The sequence below is a fragment of the Botrytis cinerea genome, chromosome 15 (genome assembly GCF_000143535.2).
Source record: "Botrytis cinerea B05.10 chromosome 15, complete sequence".
NCBI classification, from domain to species: domain Eukaryota; kingdom Fungi; phylum Ascomycota; class Leotiomycetes; order Helotiales; family Sclerotiniaceae; genus Botrytis; species Botrytis cinerea.
In genome coordinates, this window is record NC_037324.1 from 1,891,684 (window position 1) to 1,914,499 (window position 22,816).

General features: G+C 42.9%; 9 protein-coding genes across 11 annotated transcripts; 4 read left to right on the plus strand and 5 right to left on the minus strand.

Moving 5' to 3' along the window:
• The first annotated feature begins 688 nt into the window (after positions 1–688).
• Positions 689–1,900, plus strand: BCIN_15g05400 (hypothetical protein). Of its 2 annotated transcripts, XM_024697730.1 has the most exons (2): positions 689–828; positions 929–1,900. In XM_024697730.1, the coding sequence occupies exon 2, from the start codon at positions 976–978 to the stop codon at positions 1,741–1,743; it is 768 nt and encodes a 255-aa protein (XP_024553546.1). In that variant the 5' UTR covers positions 689–828; positions 929–975; the 3' UTR covers positions 1,744–1,900. The 2 variants fall into 2 exon arrangements, with proteins under 2 accessions (XP_024553546.1, XP_001549746.2); XM_001549696.2 differs by having other exon boundaries at positions 689–1,900.
• Positions 1,901–1,922: 22 nt separating this feature from the next.
• On the minus strand, positions 1,923–3,803 carry BCIN_15g05410 (hypothetical protein). Its single transcript, XM_001549695.2, has one exon. The coding sequence runs from the start codon at positions 3,283–3,285 to the stop codon at positions 2,221–2,223; it is 1,065 nt and encodes a 354-aa protein (XP_001549745.2). The 5' UTR covers positions 3,286–3,803; the 3' UTR covers positions 1,923–2,220.
• Positions 3,804–6,759: 2,956 nt separating this feature from the next.
• BCIN_15g05420 (hypothetical protein) lies at positions 6,760–9,424 on the minus strand. 2 transcript variants are annotated; one of them, XM_024697731.1, is made up of 6 exons: positions 9,152–9,424; positions 8,989–9,061; positions 8,777–8,911; positions 7,988–8,539; positions 7,799–7,930; positions 6,760–7,664 (listed from the first exon to the last, which is right to left on the minus strand). In XM_024697731.1, exons 1-6 carry the CDS (start codon positions 9,196–9,198, stop codon positions 7,626–7,628), a joined length of 978 nt encoding a protein of 325 aa, XP_024553547.1. In that variant the 5' UTR covers positions 9,199–9,424; the 3' UTR covers positions 6,760–7,625. The 2 variants fall into 2 exon arrangements, with proteins under 2 accessions (XP_024553547.1, XP_001549744.2); XM_001549694.2 differs by having other exon boundaries at positions 6,760–7,930.
• Positions 9,425–9,441: 17 nt separating this feature from the next.
• Positions 9,442–12,804, minus strand: Bcarg2. The gene is made up of 4 exons (XM_001549693.2): positions 12,407–12,804; positions 12,177–12,350; positions 10,336–12,126; positions 9,442–10,276 (listed from the first exon to the last, which is right to left on the minus strand). The coding sequence occupies exons 1-4, from the start codon at positions 12,458–12,460 to the stop codon at positions 10,091–10,093; spliced, it is 2,205 nt and encodes a 734-aa protein (XP_001549743.1). The 5' UTR covers positions 12,461–12,804; the 3' UTR covers positions 9,442–10,090.
• A 420-nt stretch (positions 12,805–13,224) lies between these two features.
• BCIN_15g05440 (hypothetical protein) lies at positions 13,225–14,864 on the plus strand. The gene is made up of 2 exons (XM_001549692.2): positions 13,225–13,781; positions 13,854–14,864. Exons 1-2 carry the CDS (start codon positions 13,737–13,739, stop codon positions 14,724–14,726), a joined length of 918 nt encoding a protein of 305 aa, XP_001549742.1. The 5' UTR covers positions 13,225–13,736; the 3' UTR covers positions 14,727–14,864.
• A 140-nt stretch (positions 14,865–15,004) lies between these two features.
• Positions 15,005–16,070, plus strand: Bcvma9. The gene is made up of 4 exons (XM_001549691.2): positions 15,005–15,090; positions 15,171–15,254; positions 15,369–15,421; positions 15,509–16,070. The coding sequence occupies exons 1-4, from the start codon at positions 15,080–15,082 to the stop codon at positions 15,592–15,594; spliced, it is 234 nt and encodes a 77-aa protein (XP_001549741.1). The 5' UTR covers positions 15,005–15,079; the 3' UTR covers positions 15,595–16,070.
• A 25-nt stretch (positions 16,071–16,095) lies between these two features.
• Bcarv1 lies at positions 16,096–17,441 on the minus strand. Its single transcript, XM_024697732.1, has 3 exons — positions 17,012–17,441; positions 16,854–16,907; positions 16,096–16,795 (listed from the first exon to the last, which is right to left on the minus strand). Exons 1-3 carry the CDS (start codon positions 17,189–17,191, stop codon positions 16,163–16,165), a joined length of 867 nt encoding a protein of 288 aa, XP_024553548.1. The 5' UTR covers positions 17,192–17,441; the 3' UTR covers positions 16,096–16,162.
• Positions 17,442–18,411: 970 nt separating this feature from the next.
• On the minus strand, positions 18,412–19,905 carry BCIN_15g05470 (hypothetical protein). The gene is made up of 3 exons (XM_001549688.2): positions 19,577–19,905; positions 19,099–19,528; positions 18,412–19,046 (listed from the first exon to the last, which is right to left on the minus strand). Exons 1-3 carry the CDS (start codon positions 19,855–19,857, stop codon positions 18,471–18,473), a joined length of 1,287 nt encoding a protein of 428 aa, XP_001549738.1. The 5' UTR covers positions 19,858–19,905; the 3' UTR covers positions 18,412–18,470.
• Positions 19,906–21,202: 1,297 nt separating this feature from the next.
• On the plus strand, positions 21,203–22,575 carry BCIN_15g05480 (hypothetical protein). Its single transcript, XM_024697733.1, has one exon. The coding sequence runs from the start codon at positions 21,271–21,273 to the stop codon at positions 22,105–22,107; it is 837 nt and encodes a 278-aa protein (XP_024553549.1). The 5' UTR covers positions 21,203–21,270; the 3' UTR covers positions 22,108–22,575.
• The last annotated feature ends 241 nt before the right edge of the window (positions 22,576–22,816 follow it).

The following is a 22,816-nucleotide window of genomic DNA, read 5'->3' on the forward strand; positions in this document are numbered from 1 at the left end:
CAGCTTCGGAAACCGAGAAGAGTTCGCTGCCCCTCGTAGGGTTGCGACATAGTACACGACACTATTCGTGCATGCTGACCTGCAGTACGAGTTGAACGCCAAGCAATTCGTGACACGATCCTGTCACTGCGTGAATGTCCTGTTCAGCATAGTTCTATATTGTCTCTCAAAGAACAACTATAGTTATAACCATGTGGAGTATGAACCACTAAAATAATATTTGGAGCAATGATGCTGAAGAGTCCAGACCAAATCACTAGATTGGCCATAAACCTCTGTGGGAATCCATTCCGTTACTTGGTTGCCCCTAAAGGCGCCCTGCTGTACTGCATGTCTTAACTCATCCTATGCACGCTGCACCTCATAGTAAGACCTAAATAGAAGATTGGCAGCATGAAAAACCATGACCGGATCTTTGCATACACCGAGCACTTTACCTTGGCCATTCTGTGTAAGTCGTTTCATCCATTGCCTTTGCCTATGCCCCTGCAAAGAGTTGCTTTTTGGTGTGAAAAAAAAAGTACGATACAGCTGAGATGATTTGATCGAATTCTGGTACAAGAAAATGACACATTGTAGCTAAAGAAGCATATCATACTATTATTATAACAACATGTTGTTATGTTTTACCACTTCGCATCAGCTCAGAAATTCAATGTTCACCAGGCGCGGGGTAATTTAGCGCCTTGGCAATTATCTTGTTTACATCGCGTATATCTTCGCCTGTCGAGAGATATATTGAGATCACATAAAATGTTTTTTTGTAAAACCCATCACCGCTCATCAGAAGAGGACTCACTCATAGTTTAAGTAGGTAGTAGGTAGTAGGTAAGCTGTGTCATATTTCGTCTCTCCAAAGTCTAAGCTGTGGTATTTCTCGTATGACCAAGACGCGACTATCAGCTCATATATATTAAATCATCATAAGAGTCGAACCATCTCTTCATCTATCCCTCGATTCTGAAGGGTGCTCTGATGTATCCAGCTTCAATGGCACTCAAACCAGATACCTCAATGGAGGGCACACCAGAATCATCTCAAATTTCTGTGCTTTTCCTCGCATATGACACTTTCAACACACTTGATATTCATGGACCTCTTGACGTGCTAGGAAATGTCGCACTCAGCGCAGATCCGTTCAAACTTACAATCGCAGCTCAACATGATATCATCACTTCAGCCGAAGGAGCAAAGATCCAACGTCACATTTCCTTCCTCACAGCCTTTGAAACCCTCGAGAATTATGATGTTCTCATCCAACCCGGTGGTCTTCCCGACGATATCTTTCCTCATCTATATCCACATACAGATAGTACATTCTCAGACATGCTCAACATTATCAAAGCATTTTCAAGACTTGGTCCATCTCCTCGTTTACAAAGCCCGCGGGTAATAATGTCGATATGTACCGGGGCACTCTTTCTTGGCTCTGCGGGTATATTTTCGGGTCTGAACGCTACGACGCATTTTCTTACTCTTCCGAAACTCAAAATTATCTGCGATGCATATACTGCGAAGAAGCCATCTTACAACCCAACAATTGTCGTGCCGAATCCTGCGTCCTTGAATTTCAGATACGTGAAGGAACAATTGAGTCTAGACAAGAAAGTTAGGGTTATTAGTAGTGGAGGAATTAGCTGTGGGATTGATGCTACACTTTACCTGTTGGCCTTAGTCAAGGGGATATCACCTGCTCTGGCTGTAGCACAAATGATGCAATACGCTTGGAGAGAGATGCCATGATCGTTTATGAGTTGGTGATTTCCAGTAGTCTGGACCCCAGTGCGATAAAGATCGTTATTCCTTGATACTGGTTAGTGCATGGGGTGCATTTAGCAAGTTACCTTTCCTCAGATTGTTAAGTTATAATCAAAGCTCAAATTCTTTTCGGCATATTGAAAGTTGTTGATTCTTGACTGCCATGCGAACATATGAAGACTCCGTGCATTTCCGGAACGTGTTTGAATAGTAAGTTAAGAATTATTATTATTTCCTAGAAGAAGGGCCTAATCCCGATTGTTCAAGACACTCGGTGTATACCGCTGGCCTCTCCATCCTTCCATAATGACCTTGTATATCTCAATACTCATGTCCATCCCACTGCTTCAAACTATATATCTCCCACCTATTCTAATGGCTCTGGTGGGTTTCCATTGCCATATAATACATCAAACCTGTCAAATGCAAAAATTCCCAAGGCTAAAATTACAAATTCACAACTCAATGCCTATAATCTCCGCTGAAATAAGCCGGAGGTAGACTAGAAAGAACAGTCCCATGATTCTCATCATCAACCGCATTGTCTGCCTCATTATCTGGCGCTTCCTCATCTGAGTCATATTCCCTATATGATGGAGCGTGTGAGTACGCTGGCGGTGGAGTTATAAAACCTGGGGTCACCGGATCTGGTCTCCTTGTCGGCATCGGGCGGTAACTAGCTGTGCTTTGGAACACAGGAAGTGTCGCAACTTCCCTCCTCAATTCCCCGTCATCCATTTCTGTATTTGCGCTTGCTGCTGTAATCGTCGTAGATTCTCGATATTCTTCCTGATTACTTCCAGTAGCCATTGCATGCTGAGTTCCAGAGTTTTGCTGGAAGATGGGAAACGCGGCTACTTGTAGACTTACTTGCTCGTCTACTGTCATTGGGACTGTTGATCGACTGGGTCGAGGAGGATGAGCTGTTGGGGGGGGACTGGGTAGATTATTCGCGAAGATAGGAAATCTAGAGACCGCTCGTTGTACCTCACTATCTACTCTTTGCATCATGTCTGCAACACTCTCGCCAGGTCGTAATGTGTATATGGAATCATGCTGTTCAACAGGACGTGAGACGACCCGACTGCCAATATCAGTGGGAACATAGCTTTGTTGAAATCGGAGGGGTCTATCGTTATTTGTTCTCGCTTGTTCAACTTCTGGCTGGACTCTCGCACCAAGTGCCGCTCTTGCTGCACCTATCTCACCGGTTGGTCGGTAGTAGCCTTGATTGCGCGGACTGCTTGTAGTAGTATATTCTTCTTCGCTTGATTGATCTATGGGAGTTGGATGAACCGTAGCACCCAATGCAGCTCTTGCAGCGCCTATCTCACCAGTTGGTCGGTAGTAGCCTTGATTGCGCGGACTGCTCGTCGTATATTCTTCTTCGCTTGGTTCATCTATAGGAGATGGAAGAATCGTAGCACCCAATGCAGCTCTTGCAGCGCCCATTTCTCCCGTCGGTTTCGGTCTATGGGAATAAACTGGGTATAAACTGCGAGTGTCATTTCGTGATTTTCGTGACATTGTTGTCGATGTTCGTGATAAGGGACGTTGAGTATAGTGGTCTTTCCTTTGTCCCAGCCTTTTCTTAATCTCGAGTATACAGAAGAGAAGAAGGAAGAAAGCAATCATCACGCCAAACGCTATGGCTAATATCCATGTTTTAGCACTATCCTGAGAGTTCCTATCTGAAGTAATCTTCTCAGAACGGGTATAGATAGTAGTGTCTGGGTATTGATGTGGCGTTCGTCCAAGCATAGTCGTTATAATTTTCATGGCTGACTGCGCCAATTCTTGAATCACGACCACCCCTGAAAGTTCCGGCTCCTCTGGAATATACATTCTGGTCGAAAACGCACTTTTGATGCTATTCACAACCTGAATTGTGCTTCAAAGATCTATTGGGAAGTTTCAGTCAGATCTTGAACATTGAGTACTATTTACGACTTTGCAATTTGTTCATAAAATTTCTTGTGGAATTCGCTCAACCAGGGGACCAAAGGCCTTCTTATACTTCACTCTGCCGATTCGCAATATCAATCAGAATCTATAGCGTTTATCCTGACGGTTCCAAGTATCATCCATTTCCTTAGCATTATCAAAAATTACTGTCTGGTTTGGCTCTACCCCATAATGATCGCCTGGCCCAAACCAAAAGGGGCAAGACACAAAGCTTATTTCGAGTTCGGTTACTTTGAAGTAAAATCCAGCACCTTATCTTTGGGTTTAGTAAACTTCAATCACACGCCGTTGATTGGTGATCTTTCATAGTTTTAGATGACTTCATTTTTGGACATGTGGCAATTCATTCAACCTTTTATAAGGTTCCCAGTGCCCATATGTTTATCATCTTGTTACAAATATGATGTGGACAATTGATGAATATTATCATGAAGAGTGCTCACAACTGTTCTATGGTTCATAGGGAGGAATCATAGTGCCGCTAAAAGAAGGCTGGATTCCCAATCAATAATGTCAGTTCCAAGCAAGTGAGACTTAGTATACGTAGTTGTTAGTTGGTTGATTTCAAAGTGGATCATTCAGAGTCTAGACTTGCACATGACTTGCATTACCGAAAATTCCGATCGCGGGGATATTTGGCTTGGCTTGCACTCATATTATAAAATGATTCTCGAATTTGGAAGATCTAATAGATAAGGTTGATGGTGGGATGAAGTGGATGATTATTTCAATTGTCAATATCATGATGTTCTTTCTTTTCTCACGTTATCAAGACAGATGAGATTGTTCCAGTGCATCATAATTCATATCATTCTTAATGATAGCGTAATGATATACTCGATTCCACCCTGTGCTTAGGTTATTTCTGCTTCAAGCTATAACGTGATCTACCCGAATATCATGGTGATCCAAAGACGTGTACTTGGCCTCTGAGAGCTATCGGTATTGCCAATGCTTGGTCAGTAGTAGTAAAGCATTAATCGATTCAGTCTATCTATAGCTATTGCTATGCTGATTATGAATTCTTGGTTCTATACCCATAAGATATGTGTTCTTTTGTCACTAGTGGGGATTGTAGGATATTGTGTAGACAATGTGGATTAAAGAATAAAAGGATTTTCCATCCGAAAGTCACAGTCTGACCATGACTTGCCAAGTCATGGTGCTTTGAAACATATATTCAAATCGTAGTACTCGAGGGTACCTATTCGACGGACTCTCAAGCTTCAACTTGTCATCTCATCTCGCTTTCATGAATCTCGGGTTCTTTGAGGAACTATGAGCACTCCGGTGACCTTTGACAATGAAAACCATCAGGCTCAAATTTCCACCCATGATCATAAAACACAATCTTTGTTCCGAGTAGCATCCCAGTGTAGTCTTCAGTAAGCATTTTCGACTCCAAACATACGAGGGAAATCTTGAAATCGTGTAGGAGACTCCAGCACTAGATATAGTCAAAGCAATAATGTCAACTACGAAGTAGATCACCACTCCGCTCCGCCAATACCAGACCTCCCACTACGTTTCATTGAGTAAAAGTTGGAATTTACAACCAAGGACACCGTAATCGACCTAACTAGCGTCAAGTTACCGGATTGGCAGGAGGCTTTTAGCACTTCTTAGAATTATCATGAGTGTAACAAGAATAGGATATACAACATCACCAATATTTTCATTCTCATTGTATATCTGCATACACCCGATTGACTCACCAGGATATAACGGTGTCGTTTTAACCTTGAGATTCCAAGAAATTTATGTATACAAAAGCTTATTTTACATTTACCCACCACTAGTCCCCTCGATAGAACTTCACAGTGAGTATTCATGATAAATCTTCACTAGTCCTTGGGATGTTCTGTAATGGTGAAAAGTTCCGAGCAGTAGAAAGAACTAGCGATGGACATTTCTTCAATCTGAAGGCTTCTCGGGGCCACCCTTGTAAATTCAAGTTGTAGATGTGCAACATTTCCGATATTTGCAACTTCATCACATCAGATATCGATATAACTTCGCGTTTCTAGACAATCAACATACTAAAGTCCTCTTCTTTCTTGTGCTTGTTAGGATCTCTTTGAAAAAATGAAGATCCTGACGTGTAATATAGACCTCTAGATAGCATGGTTGGAAAGTATTCAGGAAGATCAAGTCAAAGCTAGTAGATCAATACCAATACTTATCTTTTCAGAAAATTAGGAGGAAGATATCTAAAAGTCCTATCGAAATATATCTCAAAATTTCAATTTATATATATATATATATATACAATGCAAATCTTTAGATAGTATATTTTGATAACCAGAAAATTAGAAAGAAGCTATTTCAAAGTCCTATTGGGATACACATCGTAATTCGTATCTACAGACATGCAACATAGACCTCCAGATAATATGATTGGCAAATCTCCAGAAAGATCAGCTTGCACTTTGACAGCCAGAGAATCAGAAGAAAGCCATCTAAACCTCCTATCATAATACACCTCGTAATTCCAATATACAGACATACAACACAAATCTCTACCTTTCAACATCGTATTCATCATCGAACAAGAAACCATTGATTTCCTTTCCAACCATGATATTGTATACCTAAGATTTACTAAGCATCTCTCGCATCCCTCTTCCTATAAAAGTATCAATTCCCATCTCCCCTTCTACTCCCCTAACATGATTCACTCTACACACCTGCTCCCAGAATTGTACCTTTCATTCACCCCCTTCTACTTAAAATGAACAAAATACTTAACTAACACACACTATCCTCACTCTATCTCTATTCTACCTCCTCCGTACCATACCCTTCTGACCACCACAAGCGAGCAACCGAATAAAGATACCAGACCAAACTTCCCACACATCATCTCATCTCATCTACTTCGAACCAAAAAGTTCGACGACCAAAACAAAACACCGTATGCAAGCAAGCAAGTAGGAAACAAACCATCATCACATGAGACTTAAGATATAGACGAAAGTAACAAGTCAAAGTTCAGGAATACTCGAAGCTCACTCTTTTCGACCCAGTCCGTAGACTTGAACCTTCCACCATCTAATTATCAAACTGCCTCTTCTCCATCTCATATTATCATAACCAGAATACAAATACACTGATAACAAGCACACTCATCCACGGTCATTTCGTGAATATCACATCATCGATACTGTCCAATATTGCAACCATAATCCAGAAAACTCTCATCCCCATTCCGCACAAAGAAACCTCCCACATATTGCCATGCGTCCATAGAATCATCTCCATATTCAAATTCATGTTTGCAGTAAAACAAACCCAACTCAGCCTACCAATTGAACATCCCATCCACCTAGGATACAACTCACAGCATATAATCCCCCCATATTTCCATTCGGCGACCTATCACACAAATATAATATCAATATCAGTACTTGAATTGATGCCTACCTAGGTATCAATCTATCTATCTTCCAACCCCAACCAACCCCAACCCCTCTACAAAAGAAGGAAGAAGAAAAAAAGCTACCTGCGCCCTTCCAAAGTCACACCAACAATACAATTCGTACAAGACAGGTGTCCAGTTACCAAGTACCATCACCACGCACGCACTCTCTCAAAAATTTCCCCCAAACGTAGAAAAACTATCCACCGTTTCACTTATGTCATCCCAACCGACGTTGATTGCCTACATGCTCCCCCCCCCCCCCCAGAAAATATTCTCTTTACCACCCAGCCTCACTCCCAGTCCTAGTCGAAGCGAACGAATCCTGAGTTTCCTACAATCGCCAGAAGAAAAAAAGCAGTCAGAAAAAAGATTCCATAACGCATCGCGTCGCATCACATCTCAAATTTCCCAATTTCTTATCACTTCATTCTTTGATCTCGAATTGAGTATCATTTTGGTATCAATATTCTTTAGATGGTGATTAAGCACTTCCACCATCACGACTTTTTCGATAGCTGGCCTGCGTAGAATACACTTCATCAGCTAACTGAACTGTGATATTCTAATAACATAATTGCAACATGGCTCAAGGATTCTAGGAGTGAAAAATAAAGAAAAAGAGGATTAGGCAGAAAATGCCTCGGAACGTCTCACTTCTTGTTCAACTTGGAGACCGTCAACAACGGGAGCAAGTTCACTGAGAATTTCATATGCCTTCTTGTGGTATTCGAGTTGAGCGGCGATAAGATCAGCAAGATTTCGGAGCGGTTCAGGTGTATCGAGGACCTAGATTTGCGCATTAGTTTGATCCCTCTGAAATGTATCACAAAAATTAACACGCACATTCTTCATAACACCAACAGCTTCTTCAGTTTGTCCAACAAACTCATCCTCTGCTTGTTCAATCTCAACTCTGGCTTCTTCACTCTGAATTTCATCTTCATGACCGTCATGTTGAGGAGCTGCTTGACCAGGTAAATGCCATCCTGGATTCTTAGCCTTTGCCTTTGCAGCATCAAGCAATAATCTCGAATTCTCCACACTCTTTCTAGCACGGGTCGCAAACATCAAATTAGTATTCAATGTTGTAGACCAACCTGCGAGGAAACGACTTTGAATTTGACTATCTTGTGCAAGTCTTGCTTCTCCAACACGTTCTTCTGCGAGAGCATATTTCTCAAGGGCAGTAGCTAAGGGATCTTCATTTCCAGAAGAGTTTTGTTGTTGAAGAATTTGGCTAGAGGCCAAGGCTGCGCGGGCAATGGCATGGTTGAAGGTTTTGGGTTGTGGTTTTGCGGATGGAGGGGCTGTAAGAGCAGCTTGAGCTTCGGCCGGGGAGGTGGCAGAGGAGAGGAGTTGAACTTTTTCGGAAACCGTGCGGCCAAGGTCGTTGAACTATTGGAAAATAATGCATTAGCAAATGTATCATACTCATTAATTTTGAGAAATGATTTGATGTTATCATCATCATGACGGCAAGCCCCAAACCCCCGCAGCTTGCTGCGCTCGAACATTGCCCCAAATATTAAGCCCCCGCGGCGGCAGTCCTCGGAGAGCCAGCGAGCGGAGCGTCATTTGCTATTCTTGAATCGTGTATCGAACGTATAGATAGAAAAGAACAAAAGAACCTACCGATTCCGACAAATTTTGCGGGTAATCATAACCCTCATGAGAGAAATTTGACGTAACAGACAACATCTTCTGATGCACCTTCTTCAACGCATCGACCCTTTTCTCCAACTCAATATAATCGGGAGGGAGTTGTGTCTATCAAAACATAACATTTAGTATTAATTCACGACTTCCTTTCTTTCCCTTCACAGCGCATGATTAAATCGAATCACCTTATCATCAGATTGGCCCAATCTCTCTTTAACATATTGTTGGGTTCGAGCTGCGAAAGGCGTGAATGAGGCTCTATTGAGTGAGGCATTAGATTAGCTTCGGTGTAAATAAACCACAATGATATATATCTGGAGGAAAGGGAGCAAAGAACTTGGTACTTACGAGACATTCTTGCCAAAGGCTTGGAACTTGGAGAAATCCATGTTCATTTGTTGTATTGTGTGTATGTTTATTGTGATCGAATATGCGCTCTGGTTTATGATTGTGGGATACCTCGTAGGTTCTGTTTAGTTATGAGCAGTAAAGGTTGATGTTGCGACTGCACATGGAAGTGACAGCTTGATTTCCAAAGGTTTCGCCTAAATTAATCTTCACGTGAGAGCTGATAACAATGGAATGGGAAATAGCTATGGGTATCTTGAAATGTTTTGTTTCAGATTGATACGAACTCGTACAAGGCAAATTTGGAATAATCATTCACTATGTACGGAGTATGACCAGTTCTATTCATATTGTACCCGAAGGTCTGTTTACCGCGTGCTATATCACATTATTCATTGGTATTCAAAGGCAACTCTCACTTGCTGTGAAAATCATGACGGCGAGGTTTGATCTTATGAGCCAAATATATGGTACCGGTAGTTATTGATGTTCGAGGGTATCTTCAAATGCAGCTACATAGATCCACAACGACCTTCGGATAGCGTAATCCTGAACCAGTTGTGTGTGTATATCACCTCCCGCTCTGACAGCATCCACCAACGCCCGGCTCACCCCTCAACTAATTACCAGCTCGCTTCACCAGCCCAAATAGTGGTCCAAAACCACTCGGGGCACTCAACGTCCAAGAATAATGGAATGATATGTTTGATAAGTGTGGTGCCGATCACATAACGATCTTTACCTCCGTGTACAAAATTACTCTTACCATCTAGGCTGGGATGATGTAGTGTATCAAGCACTTTGCCGAAACTCATGTCCGCTTCCAAAGTATTCGTGGTGTTTTGGCGATTGCAAGACGCATCCTGGTCTGGTTCATAGGTACCTCATGAGTGTATCAAGCTCCGCATTTTCCATTTCCTCCCACACTGAGTACAGAGTTCAATCCTGAACTCCCTGTTTATCCGCCCAAGAAGGTTCAATGGTCTTGCAAACAGCTTCATAGTCTTGGAATGTTTGCTGATCCATATTTTCTTCCGGCGTCGTAAAAAACATCGTCCAATTCGTATCCATCAGTTTTAACGTTGCTCTGCTGCGTTCAAAATACCATTTGTTTACTGGATTATCCTGTCGTCTCATCAATACCAAGCACCAAATCAAGACCACGGATTCAAGACATTTCTTACCTTGCGACTTCTCCAACAAACACCACCAGGAAAACAATCTCTCACCATAGATTTAAAAACCACATCTGCAACACCGCCCGATCCCTGGCTTCTCTTCAAGACGGCAAATTTGTCAAGATATGGCACCATTCGCTTACGACTTTCTTCACTTCCATCGTCTGGAACACCTGGTGGTAGTTCCCACGTCAATAATGCCCCCCCTTCGTATTCGCCTGCAATAATGACTCCAGCTATACGATTATTTACACGCCTTAAATAATCCTGAACGTCCAATTTCTTATTGAAGGAGTCCTCGATCAAATGTACCAGGCGAGGTAGATCAATCTGAGGATCGGTTAAGCTTATCTGTGGAACGCCAGCGATAGGTGGTTGCCAAGGGGTGGTCTTTGGATCGGGAAAAATGGTCACTGGCATTCCATGTTTTGCAAAAGTGGCTGGGGCCAATTTAGTTGATGGGGTTATTGGTTCGTTCTTATCCAGTGGTCCCAACCTTCCAGCAGGAAGGGACGAAGAAAACGCTGGCTTGTCGGTAAGAAGGTTGTGAATCAATGGATTTCGTTGTCGTCGTGTACCAACTCCAGCGGCCTTAAACTCGTGTTGTTTTCCGGAATTCGCGGCTTCATCAGGTGTGGTTACCAAAGCAGAAGAACTAGGAGGTAATATGGCCAAAGCACTTCGAACTAGTTCCAAATTATCCAAATGAAATTTCATTCTTTGATCTTGTTGTGTAGGTGAATCATTTTGGTGTCGGGGTGAATATTCAAGCTCGCCAGATTTTTGTTCGGTAAAGCTGGAAAGGGGGATATCATCGCGAAGATTAAAGTTCGAGTCTGCTTCTGCACGTGTTGACCGACTGGATGTTTCGCTATACAATCCGCCTGTTTTAATGAGATCTTGCTTCGCTTGCTCATATTCTTGTTCCATATTCAGAAAAACGTGGTAGCCATTTCTGCGGTCCGAAGCTGGAATGCCCCCAAGAGGATCAATCAAAATTAGACGATCAAGCGATACCTCATTTTGTAAGGCTTGTAAGTGCTCTTTGACAACATTAGGATGTTCATCCGGTGATTGCGGAGATCGAAACCCAGCAAATTCTCGGGTCAACGCCAGGACTACATCACTAGCGGTGATTGATACTGCAGTTTGGGTAGCGTCCGTATGCCCTATTGAAGGTAGTACAGGGAGTACTCCTCGTCTTAATGGCGTCATCAACAGCTCCCTAAATGTGACATGTACCCCGCCTTTCAGATATGGCTGTTGCTTGACATCGGATCCATCTTCCGCAATTCCTATCACATTGTCCACTAGACGTGCTTCTGTCCCACTAGCATCAATGGCAGTCACAACACGAGCTGCTTGCTCTTTAATCCGATTCCTCCATTCGCATTCAGATACCTTCAGGTGGGTATCGGTTCCATCCTCGCAATCCACCACCACAGTACTGATCAGTCCAAGTCTACACAGTTTTGATAAAGTTTTCCCAATCCCATTCAATGTTTCGTCATCTAGCAGTTGTGGAGCTCTAACTTTCACTAGAGCAACATGTAATATGGAGCCCCCCAGTGTGGATTGTGAGACTGCTGGTTGTTGCACAAACTTTGGACTTTCTGCCACGGCCCTTGTTGCTGTATAAATGCTTCCCAAGTTTGCGCCATTCTCATTTGTGTTCTTGTGGACAGGTTCTTGGGATATCGGCTTTGCGGGAGAAGTATTTAGAGGTTTGAAGTTTTGAATGTAAGAGCGAGCTTCGCGTTTTGTTGCGGAAGAACCAAGAACCGATAGAAAGAAGTCCTAAAATTCGTAAGCATTTCAATTGAATGGTTTGATGGAAAATATCCCACTCTATCAATAGCTTTGGCCTTCTTCTTGGCTTGGTGTTGACTGGAGAGCTTTTCACAAGTTTCCTTTGCCAATTCTTCCCTCACTTTATCGGCTGCAGATTGATTCGAGGTATATGCACGTCTTCTATCACTACTTTGGACAAAATAGTTCCCATGCTTTGTCAATGATTGAATCTTCGTAGAATGTTAGCAAATGTCTCACTATGGAATCAACCATTTATTTGACTCACGTTATGACCAGCCGCTTCTTTGCCCTTTTTCAAGGCTAAATTTTGCAATAACATATTGCATATTGATTTGAACTATTCAGAAGAAATCATTTGAAAGCAACTTGGAAGGAGAAGTATCAAAATCATGGTTTTCCAAAGTGAAGATAAGTTGTTGAGAATAATAATAACAAAGAAAGAGAGGCATTTTCATTATATGAAGTAATGGATAATATGTGCTTGTGCGAAAGTCGATTCATATCTCCACACTATTCATCCGATAACGCTTTTCGATAAAAGCGAACTGGGATAGGAACACACCAGTGGGAGCTCACACGTGAAAGTCTGAAAATGGCGAAAAAATTATTAATAGGAAATCAGCAAATTACTACCAAGTCGACTTCCTTTTTTTGGCTCATTCCGAGTTGGCGTCGCAAGAAAAGGATCTTATCTGATGAAATCAAACCATAAGGCTGTACAGGCGAGACAGGCGAGGCAGGTGACAGGGTGTGTAGACGATACATGAAGTTAGATATTTAGTCTTGTGTGATGGTTGGTGGTTCCTCCCTTGAAGAGATAATATATCTTCAAAAAATGTATGTATATGTTCCTGGGTAGAATAGCTTAAGAGCTTGCCTACACCATAGGTAAGAGTACTGATATACGACGCTCCGCTGGGTCACTGCCATGGAGGCTTCTTCGCTTCGCTACAGGAGAAAAAAGCACGTTCAAACTGCACTCTAAGCAATGCTGCAGTAGGTCGAACGCAACATGCTACCTCGCTGTTTTTGCATACCGAGGTAGGCACTGGTAGCCAGTAGTCTAAAATAGTCTGCCTCCACGGCAGTGGCCCTCGGAGAGCTAGCAGAGCGTCATTTGCAGATATCTTGGGTCTTTGTAGACAGTATACATTCGATGTTGCATTTTACATATTGCACTTGGTTGTTCCTTCACAGTATTCTGCCAACACTCGCATTGTTAGGGCTCAAAAAAAAACCATATATTCTTGCACCAAAACAAGTACGAAGGACTGAAGGACTGATGTTCAGTCACCATGAGTGAGTAATAAAATCGGCGTGTCCCAAAGTCTTCCCTTGCTTTGTCAACAGTGGGACCAAACGGCTTCATTCCGGCCGTGTGATAACAGTAACTCCGATGTACCATCAAAATCGATGTGATCATACATCTATAGTAATATCGGGACCGAGTGGTTTGTCGTGTATCTGCACAAATTCTCTTCAAAGCCGTCTCAAATCCCAATTGAGAGAAGACAATCTATATTTTATCATTCACACACTATCACATTTACTTCGTACATTCTTGTATCTTTCAAACCATACAAAAATCATACAGAATGGGTCTTCAATTAGCATGGATTGGTCTTGGAAACATGGGTAGAGTCAGTTCCCCAAACTACCTACCCCGCAACTGCATTCCAGAAGATGGACGATGGTTAACATAAATATCACAGGGCATGTGCAAGAACCTCGTCGAGAAAGGCAACCTCGATAACCCCCTCATAATCTTCAACCGCACTACCAAACGTGCAGAAGATCTCAGCTCTTCTCTCCCGTCCGGCAAATCTACTGTCTCTTCTTCTATTACCGATCTCGTCTCAAAATCCGATATCATCTTCACATGCGTAGGAGATGATGCTGCTATTAACGAGACAATCGATGTCGGAATCAAGAATGGCGCTGCTGGGAAACTTTTCGTAGACTGTTCAACTGTTCATCCAGATACCACTGAAGATTTGGCTAAGAGGATTGGTGCTGCTGGTGGTGACTTTGTTGCGTGCCCTGTTTTCGGTGCTCCTGCTATGGCGGAAAGTGGCCAGCTCATCTGCGTACTTGCGGGCCCAAAAGAGTCGGTAGAGAAGGTTAAGCCATATACCAAGGGAGTTATGGGTAAAGCCATTATTGATCTTGGTGGACAGCCAGTTGGGAAAGCTACACTTTTGAAGGTTATTGGAAATACCTTTGTATTCAATATGGTTGAGGCTCTTTCCGAAGGCCATGTGCTTGCAGAGAAATCTGGATTGGGCGTAGAGAATCTTCATCAACTTGTCGAGACTTTGTTCCCAGGTCCATATGCCGCATACTCAGGTAGAATGTTGTCGGGCGATTACCACAAGAGGGAGGAACCATTATTTGCTGTCGATCTGGCTAGAAAAGATGCAAGACATGCTATGACATTGGCTAAGAACGCCGGTACTCAAATGAAGGCTCTCGAGGTCGCAGATGCTCATTTGGAGGGAGTTAAGAACCATAAGGGAGAAGCTGGTGACATTTCTGCTATTTATGGAGCTGTTAGACAAGAGGCTGGCTTGAAATTCGAGAATTAGATTGTGAAGTTTGAACCGATATTGTAATTTTACATAGTGTCATCGAAATGACAAGAAAAAATGTACATATATATGCGACAATCAATTAGAAATCGTTAGATCAATAATCAGTGAAGAAATAATATATAGGAAGATAGATTTGATCGCATAAATTATTTTTGATGTACGAGCGTGTAATGAAAAAGAAAGAGCTGACGCGCCAAGCCAAACCATTAGCGCGAGTACGGAGTAGTACCTAGAAACCTTGAACCAAGCTCCATCATTTAATCACCAACCTCGAATAAGACAACCGCCCTGAGCAACTCCAAACCCTCCGAACCCAGACCTCACGACTTCATCATCACAGATTCAACATGGCAAACGGGTATGGCTCATTGTCCACTCGTGCAATTACATTCTGAAACTGCGAGATCATAATCATAGCTAACAAGATGGATTGAATAGTTGGAGTATCGTCATTGGCCTCATTATTGTTGTGCTTGCTTGTGCGGCAGCATGGATCCTCTCCCCTAAAGGCGAAAATCAAACGTATGTATCTATTGCGCCCTGATATATTGCATTGGACTATTCGTGGATGGATGGCTGGATGGATGGACATGGACAATTTTCTGAAATATCGGTGGCTGATTTGTTGGTATACAGAATCTGGCGCAGTTCCCTCATCCTCTCTTTCGCAAGTTGTTATATTATGTGGGGTACGTATTCCCATCGCATCGATCCAGATTACACGGAGAAGGAGACAGAAGCAATGAGCCCAGGAATCATACTGACATTGACAACAGCAATTACGTTCTTGGCGCAATGGCATCCACTCATCGTACCCAGAAGAGGAGACTTAAGAGATGATTATGCAAGACATATGAGTTGAGTGGTTATTACAGGTGGACACGCAAGATAGTGGAAGAGAATGAAGATAAATGAGATGTATTATTTGGCGTTCTTGGGATGGGATCGACTCTAATGGAGGAATGAAATGCGACTCGTGTATACTTATAGGAATTGATTGTGGAAATAGAAGCTTTGGTTTATCAGGCACTGAATTGAGCTTCTGATTAGTCTGCCTCTCGGCAATGGCCTCCGGAGGTCCAACGGAGCGATACTTGTATCTCTTATTCGATTGTTTCTGATGCGGTCAAGCCCCAAGACCCCAGTCTCCTCGCTGCGCTCAAAGGTCGGTTTGCAACATGGTCCTGGAAGTATAGGCAAATCCTGCGGAGATCTATGCCTTTGCAGCGAATTTGGGATTGCAGATGTCTGGTTTACTTTGGCAAGTGGAGATCTATGTATGAGCATGTCATCATTCTGCGCAGTAGTGCACCATTTCCTCTAAATGCTCTACTGTCAGCCCTTAGATATCAACAAACTATCATGTTTGAGATAGATAGCATTCCTATTAATTTTATCATAAATCTCCTTCTATTCTTCACTTTTCTCAATCAGCCTAAGCCTAACCTCCCACCCCATTCCCTGCCCAATTCTACTACCGCCCAAAGCGCCTTTCCATCAGCCGCTACCCCTGAATCTCCAACCGTGTCAACCCCATCCAAGCCCACCGCCCAAAGTATTCCCCTCCCAACCATCCACCTACTAATCGCTCCAACTGTCGCCAATATCGCTGCAGTTCCATACCCACAATCCAGTAAAATCTTTAAAGCCTCCACGTTGTTCGCAACAACAGCCCATCCTAAACTTCTCGCCGCAGCCGGCACGTCGTACTCCCATATCACCATCAAAATGGGAAATAATTTCGTAGAAGACGAGACTAGCAGTGCTGTAGATACGGAATTTGGACGTGTGTATTTTGGGAGGAGTCCGAAGAATACTAGAGGCGAAAGTGGCGATGATGTGAGGAAGCGGATAGAGAAGTGGAAACTTAGTGTTGAGAGGGCGCAGAGGATTAGAAAGAATATGTATTGGAATACAATGGGTTGAGCGGCTAGGCGGAGGAAATTCGTATTATCTGTTTCGATAGGAGCAGAGATGGGCGCGGAAGTTTGTTTTTCGATACGTGCCCATGTTAGGTAGACATCGAAGAGGAGGAGGAGAATGCCGAGACGGATTATTGAAGGCTTGAAAGATAGATGTCAATATAAGATTTTGTATTTAGGGGGGGGGGGTATATCATACGTCAAATTGATCATGTTCTCTCATTAAAGTATTATGCAATAAATGTCTATACACCTTCCCGTCCCCAGAACTATTAGCCTCCCCCTCCCTCAATTACATATACATATATGTGTGTGTCTGTGTGTAAACATCATCAGGTCAAGACAAGAGAGACAAACCTGGGGCTTAATCAAAACCAAATCAATAAACAAAACCACAAAATCATGCTCAACATATTTATCGCAAAATCGTCCGCAATTCTTACAGACGGTTAATCGTACTCCATGGCCCGTTGATCCTCCGGAATACTCGGTATAGAGTTGGGTAGTCGGATAGCGACACTCGATACAGATGGGCATTTCATATGTTAGGAGGGAGAGAGGTGAATGAGAGAACAAAACATTTTGAGGATCTATCGAATTGAGACTGAGAGTGAGATGGGAGTGGTGGAGGATTGGAGAACGCGAACGCGATGTGGAGGTGGTCTGTGCTGAAGCTTTTCAAACCCCCGCCGATGGGGATGGATGGCTCGAGGATGGGCATCTTTTTGTTTTGTTTCTCTACGATACCTCAACATGACTGGCAGGATGTTACTACATATTCATCATCGGTTGACGGCTTGTCTTCTTGAAATACTTCTTGCATACTTACATACTGTGCTCACAAACTAACTTGGTCAACTGACTTGATTGGATTTCATCTTTTGGTGCTTTAGCTCGGCCGTGATACTTATTCCACTCTCTCCAGAGCAAACGACAAAATATCCGAAATCACCTCAAACGGCATCAAAAAGCGTAAGCTCAATACTAAGTATTGTGAGCAGGATACTGACATCATTGATTTTTCGAATGAGACTCCTCCATTGAAAGCTCCTGGGAGATGTGCTGCAAGTGTTGGCCAAGCGGCCCAACCTGTCGAAGATACTCAGCCAGGTATGGAGTTTGTTCTTGCTGAATTATCTAGACAACACCGGAGCTAAAGTGCATTACGAGTGCCGCGAATGCGTTGGGTATAATATTGATTTGTATCAAACATTGGCAGCTAAGATGAATGAGCTCTGTAAATGCTGCTGAGACAAAACTTTGCTTCCACGGCGCTCAACAACCCAGTCATATGGACAAGCCCTGTACATTTTCACATCAGATAATAGGAATAAGAGCTGGTTCCCATCACACCATTTCGCTGCTTGAAAGATTCGGATTATATGAGAGGTTTATTCAGCTAGGCCTACGTATTCCCAATGTGTTTGTGAAACTTGGGAGGTCATAACTTACACATTGAAAATTGACCTACTAGACTTTCCTTTGAGAAATTTCCCTGTCAGTCTCTGTACCCACCCCGTACAAATGTGAGCCAGCTTCAGGGTATATATTATGCTTCAGTGCTGTACATGATTTTATTGCGATCATGGTAAAAATGTAGAGCTGGGATGATCTTAAGGCTCTAGGCTTTTGATAGGTTTTGCTGGCATTCAAACTTTCATGGGCATATCGAAGTAAGCGATTGGTTCGCTCAGATTTCTTGATGAATTTTCCCAGTTAGAGAGCTATGGTTGGTAACAGGAGCGTGTAGAAAAGATTGGGACCTGCTATTCAAATGAATGTGGGATCGAAAATGAAATGATCAATTAACAGTCTATTAGAAGTTCAATATTTCCACATATGCACTGAAGCTCTCTCCGTTTATTCTTTCACATATCGAAATAAAAGGATCCAACACGCCACCTAGAAACATTTTACCAGTCTGGGTATCGTGAACTGCAACCGTGGCAGCTGGTAAAGTATTCCCGTCATCCTCCATCATTTTAACCACATTCCAGCCCCATCCTTCTCCCTCGCCCATCTCGCCTAATTTGATGATCCGAAACACTGCACTTGGAACATTGGCCTCTATATTCTGTGAGTTCTTGATTGTTTTATGCAAGGCAGGTACAGTGGCGGCGTAGATATCTCCGTTCTTGTCGACATTTATATCATTTATCGGATATGGGAGGTGGATCGTATCGACCTTTCGGAGACGTTGTTCTGCTTCCAAGGAAAACACTTGGATTTGACCAGAGATAGATGAAGGAACATAGAGTAAATTGTCATGGCCGAGTGCTATCCCATTAGGTACTTTGAGGTTTTCAGGAGACTTTGTAATGCCGCATTCTGTGGAAGGAGGCATACAATAACCAATGCTTCCACCCCCAAGAACGAGGTTTGTATATCCTCGCTAAAGACCAAAGATTAGCATGTGTTACGTGTTTAATTTTGAGATGACCTACCGAATTGCCCTTTGAACTATGAGCGTTCGTGAACATGAATAGATGCTCATCGACCCAAGCCACGTGTCTAGGTGTCTCGATATCGATATTTGTGAAGGTTTGCTCATGGGTCATGGTTTTGCTTCCCAATGTGGTTGTAAAGTACTCAATCGTACTATTCGAATCCGTCTGGGATCGGTTGAAAGGACCTGCTTTTCCAGTATCTTCGAAAGGGCGATCATTAACGAGAACGATGTGCAACTGCTTATCATTTTTCGAATCCACTCGGATATCAAATCCATGAAGATTAATTCTTCCGTCGTTATTTATCCCTTCAAAATTCTGTGTTTGGAGCCATGTCAATCGATTCTTAATCGGACCAGCTCCGCGTGTATCCAGGATGACAATTTGATCAGACAAACTGCGGCCTGATGCATTAAGATGATTCAAACTAAAGGATTTAGTTTATATAAAAAAATATACAGTGCTAAAGGCATACCTCGGAAACCACTCAGCTCGACCCCTTGTATCCGAACATGCCATATAAAGCATTCCAGTTTCCTGGTGCAACCACATATCTGCACAACCAGCGAGACCTACATCGTCAATCTTTTCACATTCGACATCGAAGTTGAGGAAAGGTTCTAAAGCGCGATTGTATCCCAAGGTGCCAAGAATCAACGATTTGTAGATAAATTGATAGAAAATGGTGCCAACGACTACACCGACCAGCGCTAGCCGGAAACCTATTCTTGCCATGAATCTCAAGTTTAAAAACATGAAGAACTCAAAACAAAAGGGAAGGATGTTGATGGGATCAACGTCCTCATAATATGTGCTCATTTCGCTCAGACGCAGGTTTGAAACTCCGAAAAATTACTACGCTATGATCTTATTGGACTTGGATATCATCCCTCAAATAGACGGACCCAATGTGTCTAAGCAGAAAGTACCAGGGTTTCTCACCTGAACAAGTAAAATTACTTTTGTTCGCAGAGTGTGAGAAAATACAACGACTGCGTTTAAAATCACAATATGGTCACGTGATGTGGATTCTTGGTGAAGGTCATTCAGCAAGAGCATTGTTCTCGAATGAAAAGAATAAGATTGAGATAGAAGAATTACGTCGACAAGCTAAAACCATACATACATCTACAATACTTGATGTTCCCAAAGACGATTGGTTGGTAGATCTTGCTGAGACTGATGTTGGATTCGTTTCCGTTCTAACCTCCAAGCATATGGTGTATGTACTTAATGACAGGAAACAAGATCTCTACTTGACGAATATCAAGAAAACTTGTCCTGGAATCCTCTGAAGAAAATCGCTAAGGAAATGCAACCAAAGCAAGTTTGTAAATCGGAAAGACCAATTAATAAGCTAAAGGTTCACAAAATCACCCGTAAAGAAATAAGTAGAGACGAGGGCGATTCCGGGAAACATTAATCACCATATCACATCTGCTTAGAAATGGACAATTCCGATAGAGAGTCTTCCTATGAGATATCATCTGCTTAGAGTTTTGAGAGGGGCGGCATAAAGGTCGATGTTATAAATCAATGAGTAATTGCACAAGGGTAATGAGCACTAGCTATTGCTCTGAATGGTTTACGCCACTTGTTACCTCATTGGTAGCTCTCGTAGTGAGAATCGTCAATGATTTATACCCAATGACTTGAAACGGTGGAGTCCTGCCTATCATTTCCGGGTCACTCATCGTGCAGCTATCCCCAAAAGCCCCCGGTTTCGACTCCGCAAAGCTCATCAACTCTTAAATAAAGCACCTCCATCCTAGAATCACCCAGAGACACTCGTCCGTTGGATCTTCCACAGGCCACTTACTGTCAAAGACAGAGTGATGGATAAGTAGATGGCCAGGAATTCGAATGAACTTGCGAATTTTAAAAGGGAATCACAGAAGATCGAATGGCTATGTGTCGTTTATTCTAGCTCATGGAGTAATCGACTCGCTACAAGACTGATGCCAATTTCCCACTAGCTAGAAGAAACTAACGAAGATCGAAGACATTTGAAGTATCGGTTTGGCATGTCAGAGTGTGATATGGCCAAACCACTCATCACGTGAGGACCCTGCATAAGCCCGACCTCCTCTTTTTCCACCAGGAACAGGTATGAGCATCTACTCTTGACCACATCCTCCATCATAAACTTATGTGGTTTGCGTCTTCTCAATGCCTTTAAAAATTGCTGGGATTTTCAAGAAAAAGTTCCCGCAACTTTTGGTTGTACATGAAACCAAAGACAAAAACACGGAAACTCCTTCCTCAAATAATGAGCCACTTACAAAGATTGAACCGACTTCAAATGACGAACAGCGGTCAGTCAATGAGCTTCCCGGTCTCTTGCGCCTCCCACTTGAGATCCGTCAAATGATCTACGTGCAATTGCTCAAATGCAGACCCATGGAAATACAGTATCCGTATCGCCCAACGAGGAATTCCCGTCCTCTTCGCATTCACATATCTAGGGAGTGTGAGGTATACACCGGTTTCTCGACCCACATCTTGCTGCCAGACTGTTACATCGAAAAGCTCACCATTGGTCTCCTCCGCGTGTCTCAACAGATTAGTGATGAAGCTCTCGACGTTCTGTACGGATACAATAAATTCACTTTACTTTTCTACAGTCCCTCATGGTTCAACCACAGCCCTCCGTGTATATTGAATGCCGGTAATATGAAGCGTATTCGTGATATACACATGATATGCGAGCGGCGAATCATAATGAAAGGACATTCAGTCTTGAATCTCGAATTATGGCTTCCGCTACTGATGAACGTACGTCGATTCGAAGTTTTCGTGCAATACCCTCTTGGCAGAAGTAAATTCGATGCAGAAGAGGGAATTGAATGGATTGAACCACTTCTAACGACTGTGGCTGAAATCTCAGGTACAAGACCTCGAGTTACAGTCGATGATGATGAGGGGAGTGGCCCGATAATCAATCTTGTAACGAAGTGTTTTGGCGCTGGATATCAAAATCTGGTACTGTCTAAGGAAGAAAGTTAGGAGAGTCCCCACATTGTTTGAATGGGGTTAGGAGGTGGATCGGGACACGGTTGGAAAACAGTCGAGCTGGTTACTGCTCCTCAGTACCAGCCCAGGCTCGTTCCAAGGAATAACATCAGTGTTGAGGTCAGGATACAGTGTGGTAGTTCGATGCTGGAGCTACCGGAAGAGGCTGATATTTTTAATGTATTGCAAGATTATCCGATCTAGAACACTGAGTTTACCCGACCAAAGCTAGCTCTAACCCCTCAGACCATTTCGCGTAAGATCAACAAAACTTCAACCATGCCCCTACAGATTCGTAAGCTGCACCCTCATCGCGTCGGAATATTTGACTCGGGAAGCAAATTCATCAATCACATCTGGCCCATCGGCAGAAGATACAAGCCAATATGCAATCCTAGCACCAACAGAAGCAGCGCTGCTTTTGTACATGCACCTGCGGGGAATCCCTGAGTCTCTTATCCACCTAGTCCGACCCGCAAACATACCCCAGCTTTTACAATTCGGTTTTCATGTGAAGAAGAAAATAATGAGTGTCATTGATTGCTTTCGCTGCTTTTAAACCAATCTGACTTGCCCCCACGCTTCATGACTGCATTTGTACACATCCCTAGAAGAGAACTGATACCATAAATTAATATGCATAGCATGAATTGCATAGAACCTGCAGGTCATGACATGAAATTACGAGCACATGAAAGGGAGT

Coding starts and splice junctions, on each gene's coding strand:
- BCIN_15g05400 (XM_001549696.2), top strand. CDS start 976: ATGTATCCAGCTTCAATGGCACTCAAACCAGATACCTCAATGGAGGGC.
- BCIN_15g05410 (XM_001549695.2), bottom strand. CDS start 3,285: ATGTCACGAAAATCACGAAATGACACTCGCAGTTTATACCCAGTTTAT.
- BCIN_15g05420 (XM_024697731.1), bottom strand. CDS start 9,198: ATGAACATGGATTTCTCCAAGTTCCAAGCCTTTGGCAAGAATGTCTC. Junction 7,931..7,987: donor CTGTTGGTGTTATGAAGAAT/GTGCGTGTTAAT, acceptor GCGCAAATCTAG/GTCCTCGATACACCTGAACC. Junction 7,665..7,798: donor GTCTCCAAGTTGAACAAGAA/GTGAGACGTTCC, acceptor TATTCTACGCAG/GCCAGCTATCGAAAAAGTCG.
- Bcarg2 (XM_001549693.2), bottom strand. CDS start 12,460: ATGTTATTGCAAAATTTAGCCTTGAAAAAGGGCAAAGAAGCGGCTGGT. Junction 12,351..12,406: donor AAGAAGCGGCTGGTCATAAC/GTGAGTCAAATA, acceptor CATTCTACGAAG/ATTCAATCATTGACAAAGCA. Junction 10,277..10,335: donor TTTGTTGGAGAAGTCGCAAG/GTAAGAAATGTC, acceptor ATGAGACGACAG/GATAATCCAGTAAACAAATG.
- BCIN_15g05440 (XM_001549692.2), top strand. CDS start 13,737: ATGGGTCTTCAATTAGCATGGATTGGTCTTGGAAACATGGGTAGA. Junction 13,782..13,853: donor GTCTTGGAAACATGGGTAGA/GTCAGTTCCCCA, acceptor TAAATATCACAG/GGCATGTGCAAGAACCTCGT.
- Bcvma9 (XM_001549691.2), top strand. Junction 15,255..15,368: donor CCTAAAGGCGAAAATCAAAC/GTATGTATCTAT, acceptor GTTGGTATACAG/AATCTGGCGCAGTTCCCTCA. Junction 15,422..15,508: donor AAGTTGTTATATTATGTGGG/GTACGTATTCCC, acceptor CATTGACAACAG/CAATTACGTTCTTGGCGCAA.
- Bcarv1 (XM_024697732.1), bottom strand. CDS start 17,191: ATGCCCATCTGTATCGAGTGTCGCTATCCGACTACCCAACTCTATACC. Junction 16,908..17,011: donor TGGTTTTGATTAAGCCCCAG/GTTTGTCTCTCT, acceptor GGGGACGGGAAG/GTGTATAGACATTTATTGCA. Junction 16,796..16,853: donor GAGAACATGATCAATTTGAC/GTATGATATACC, acceptor CTATCTTTCAAG/CCTTCAATAATCCGTCTCGG.
- BCIN_15g05470 (XM_001549688.2), bottom strand. CDS start 19,857: ATGTTTTTAAACTTGAGATTCATGGCAAGAATAGGTTTCCGGCTAGCG. Junction 19,529..19,576: donor CGAGCTGAGTGGTTTCCGAG/GTATGCCTTTAG, acceptor TAAATCCTTTAG/TTTGAATCATCTTAATGCAT. Junction 19,047..19,098: donor ATAGTTCAAAGGGCAATTCG/GTAGGTCATCTC, acceptor TTTGGTCTTTAG/CGAGGATATACAAACCTCGT.
- BCIN_15g05480 (XM_024697733.1), top strand. CDS start 21,271: ATGCCTTTAAAAATTGCTGGGATTTTCAAGAAAAAGTTCCCGCAACTT.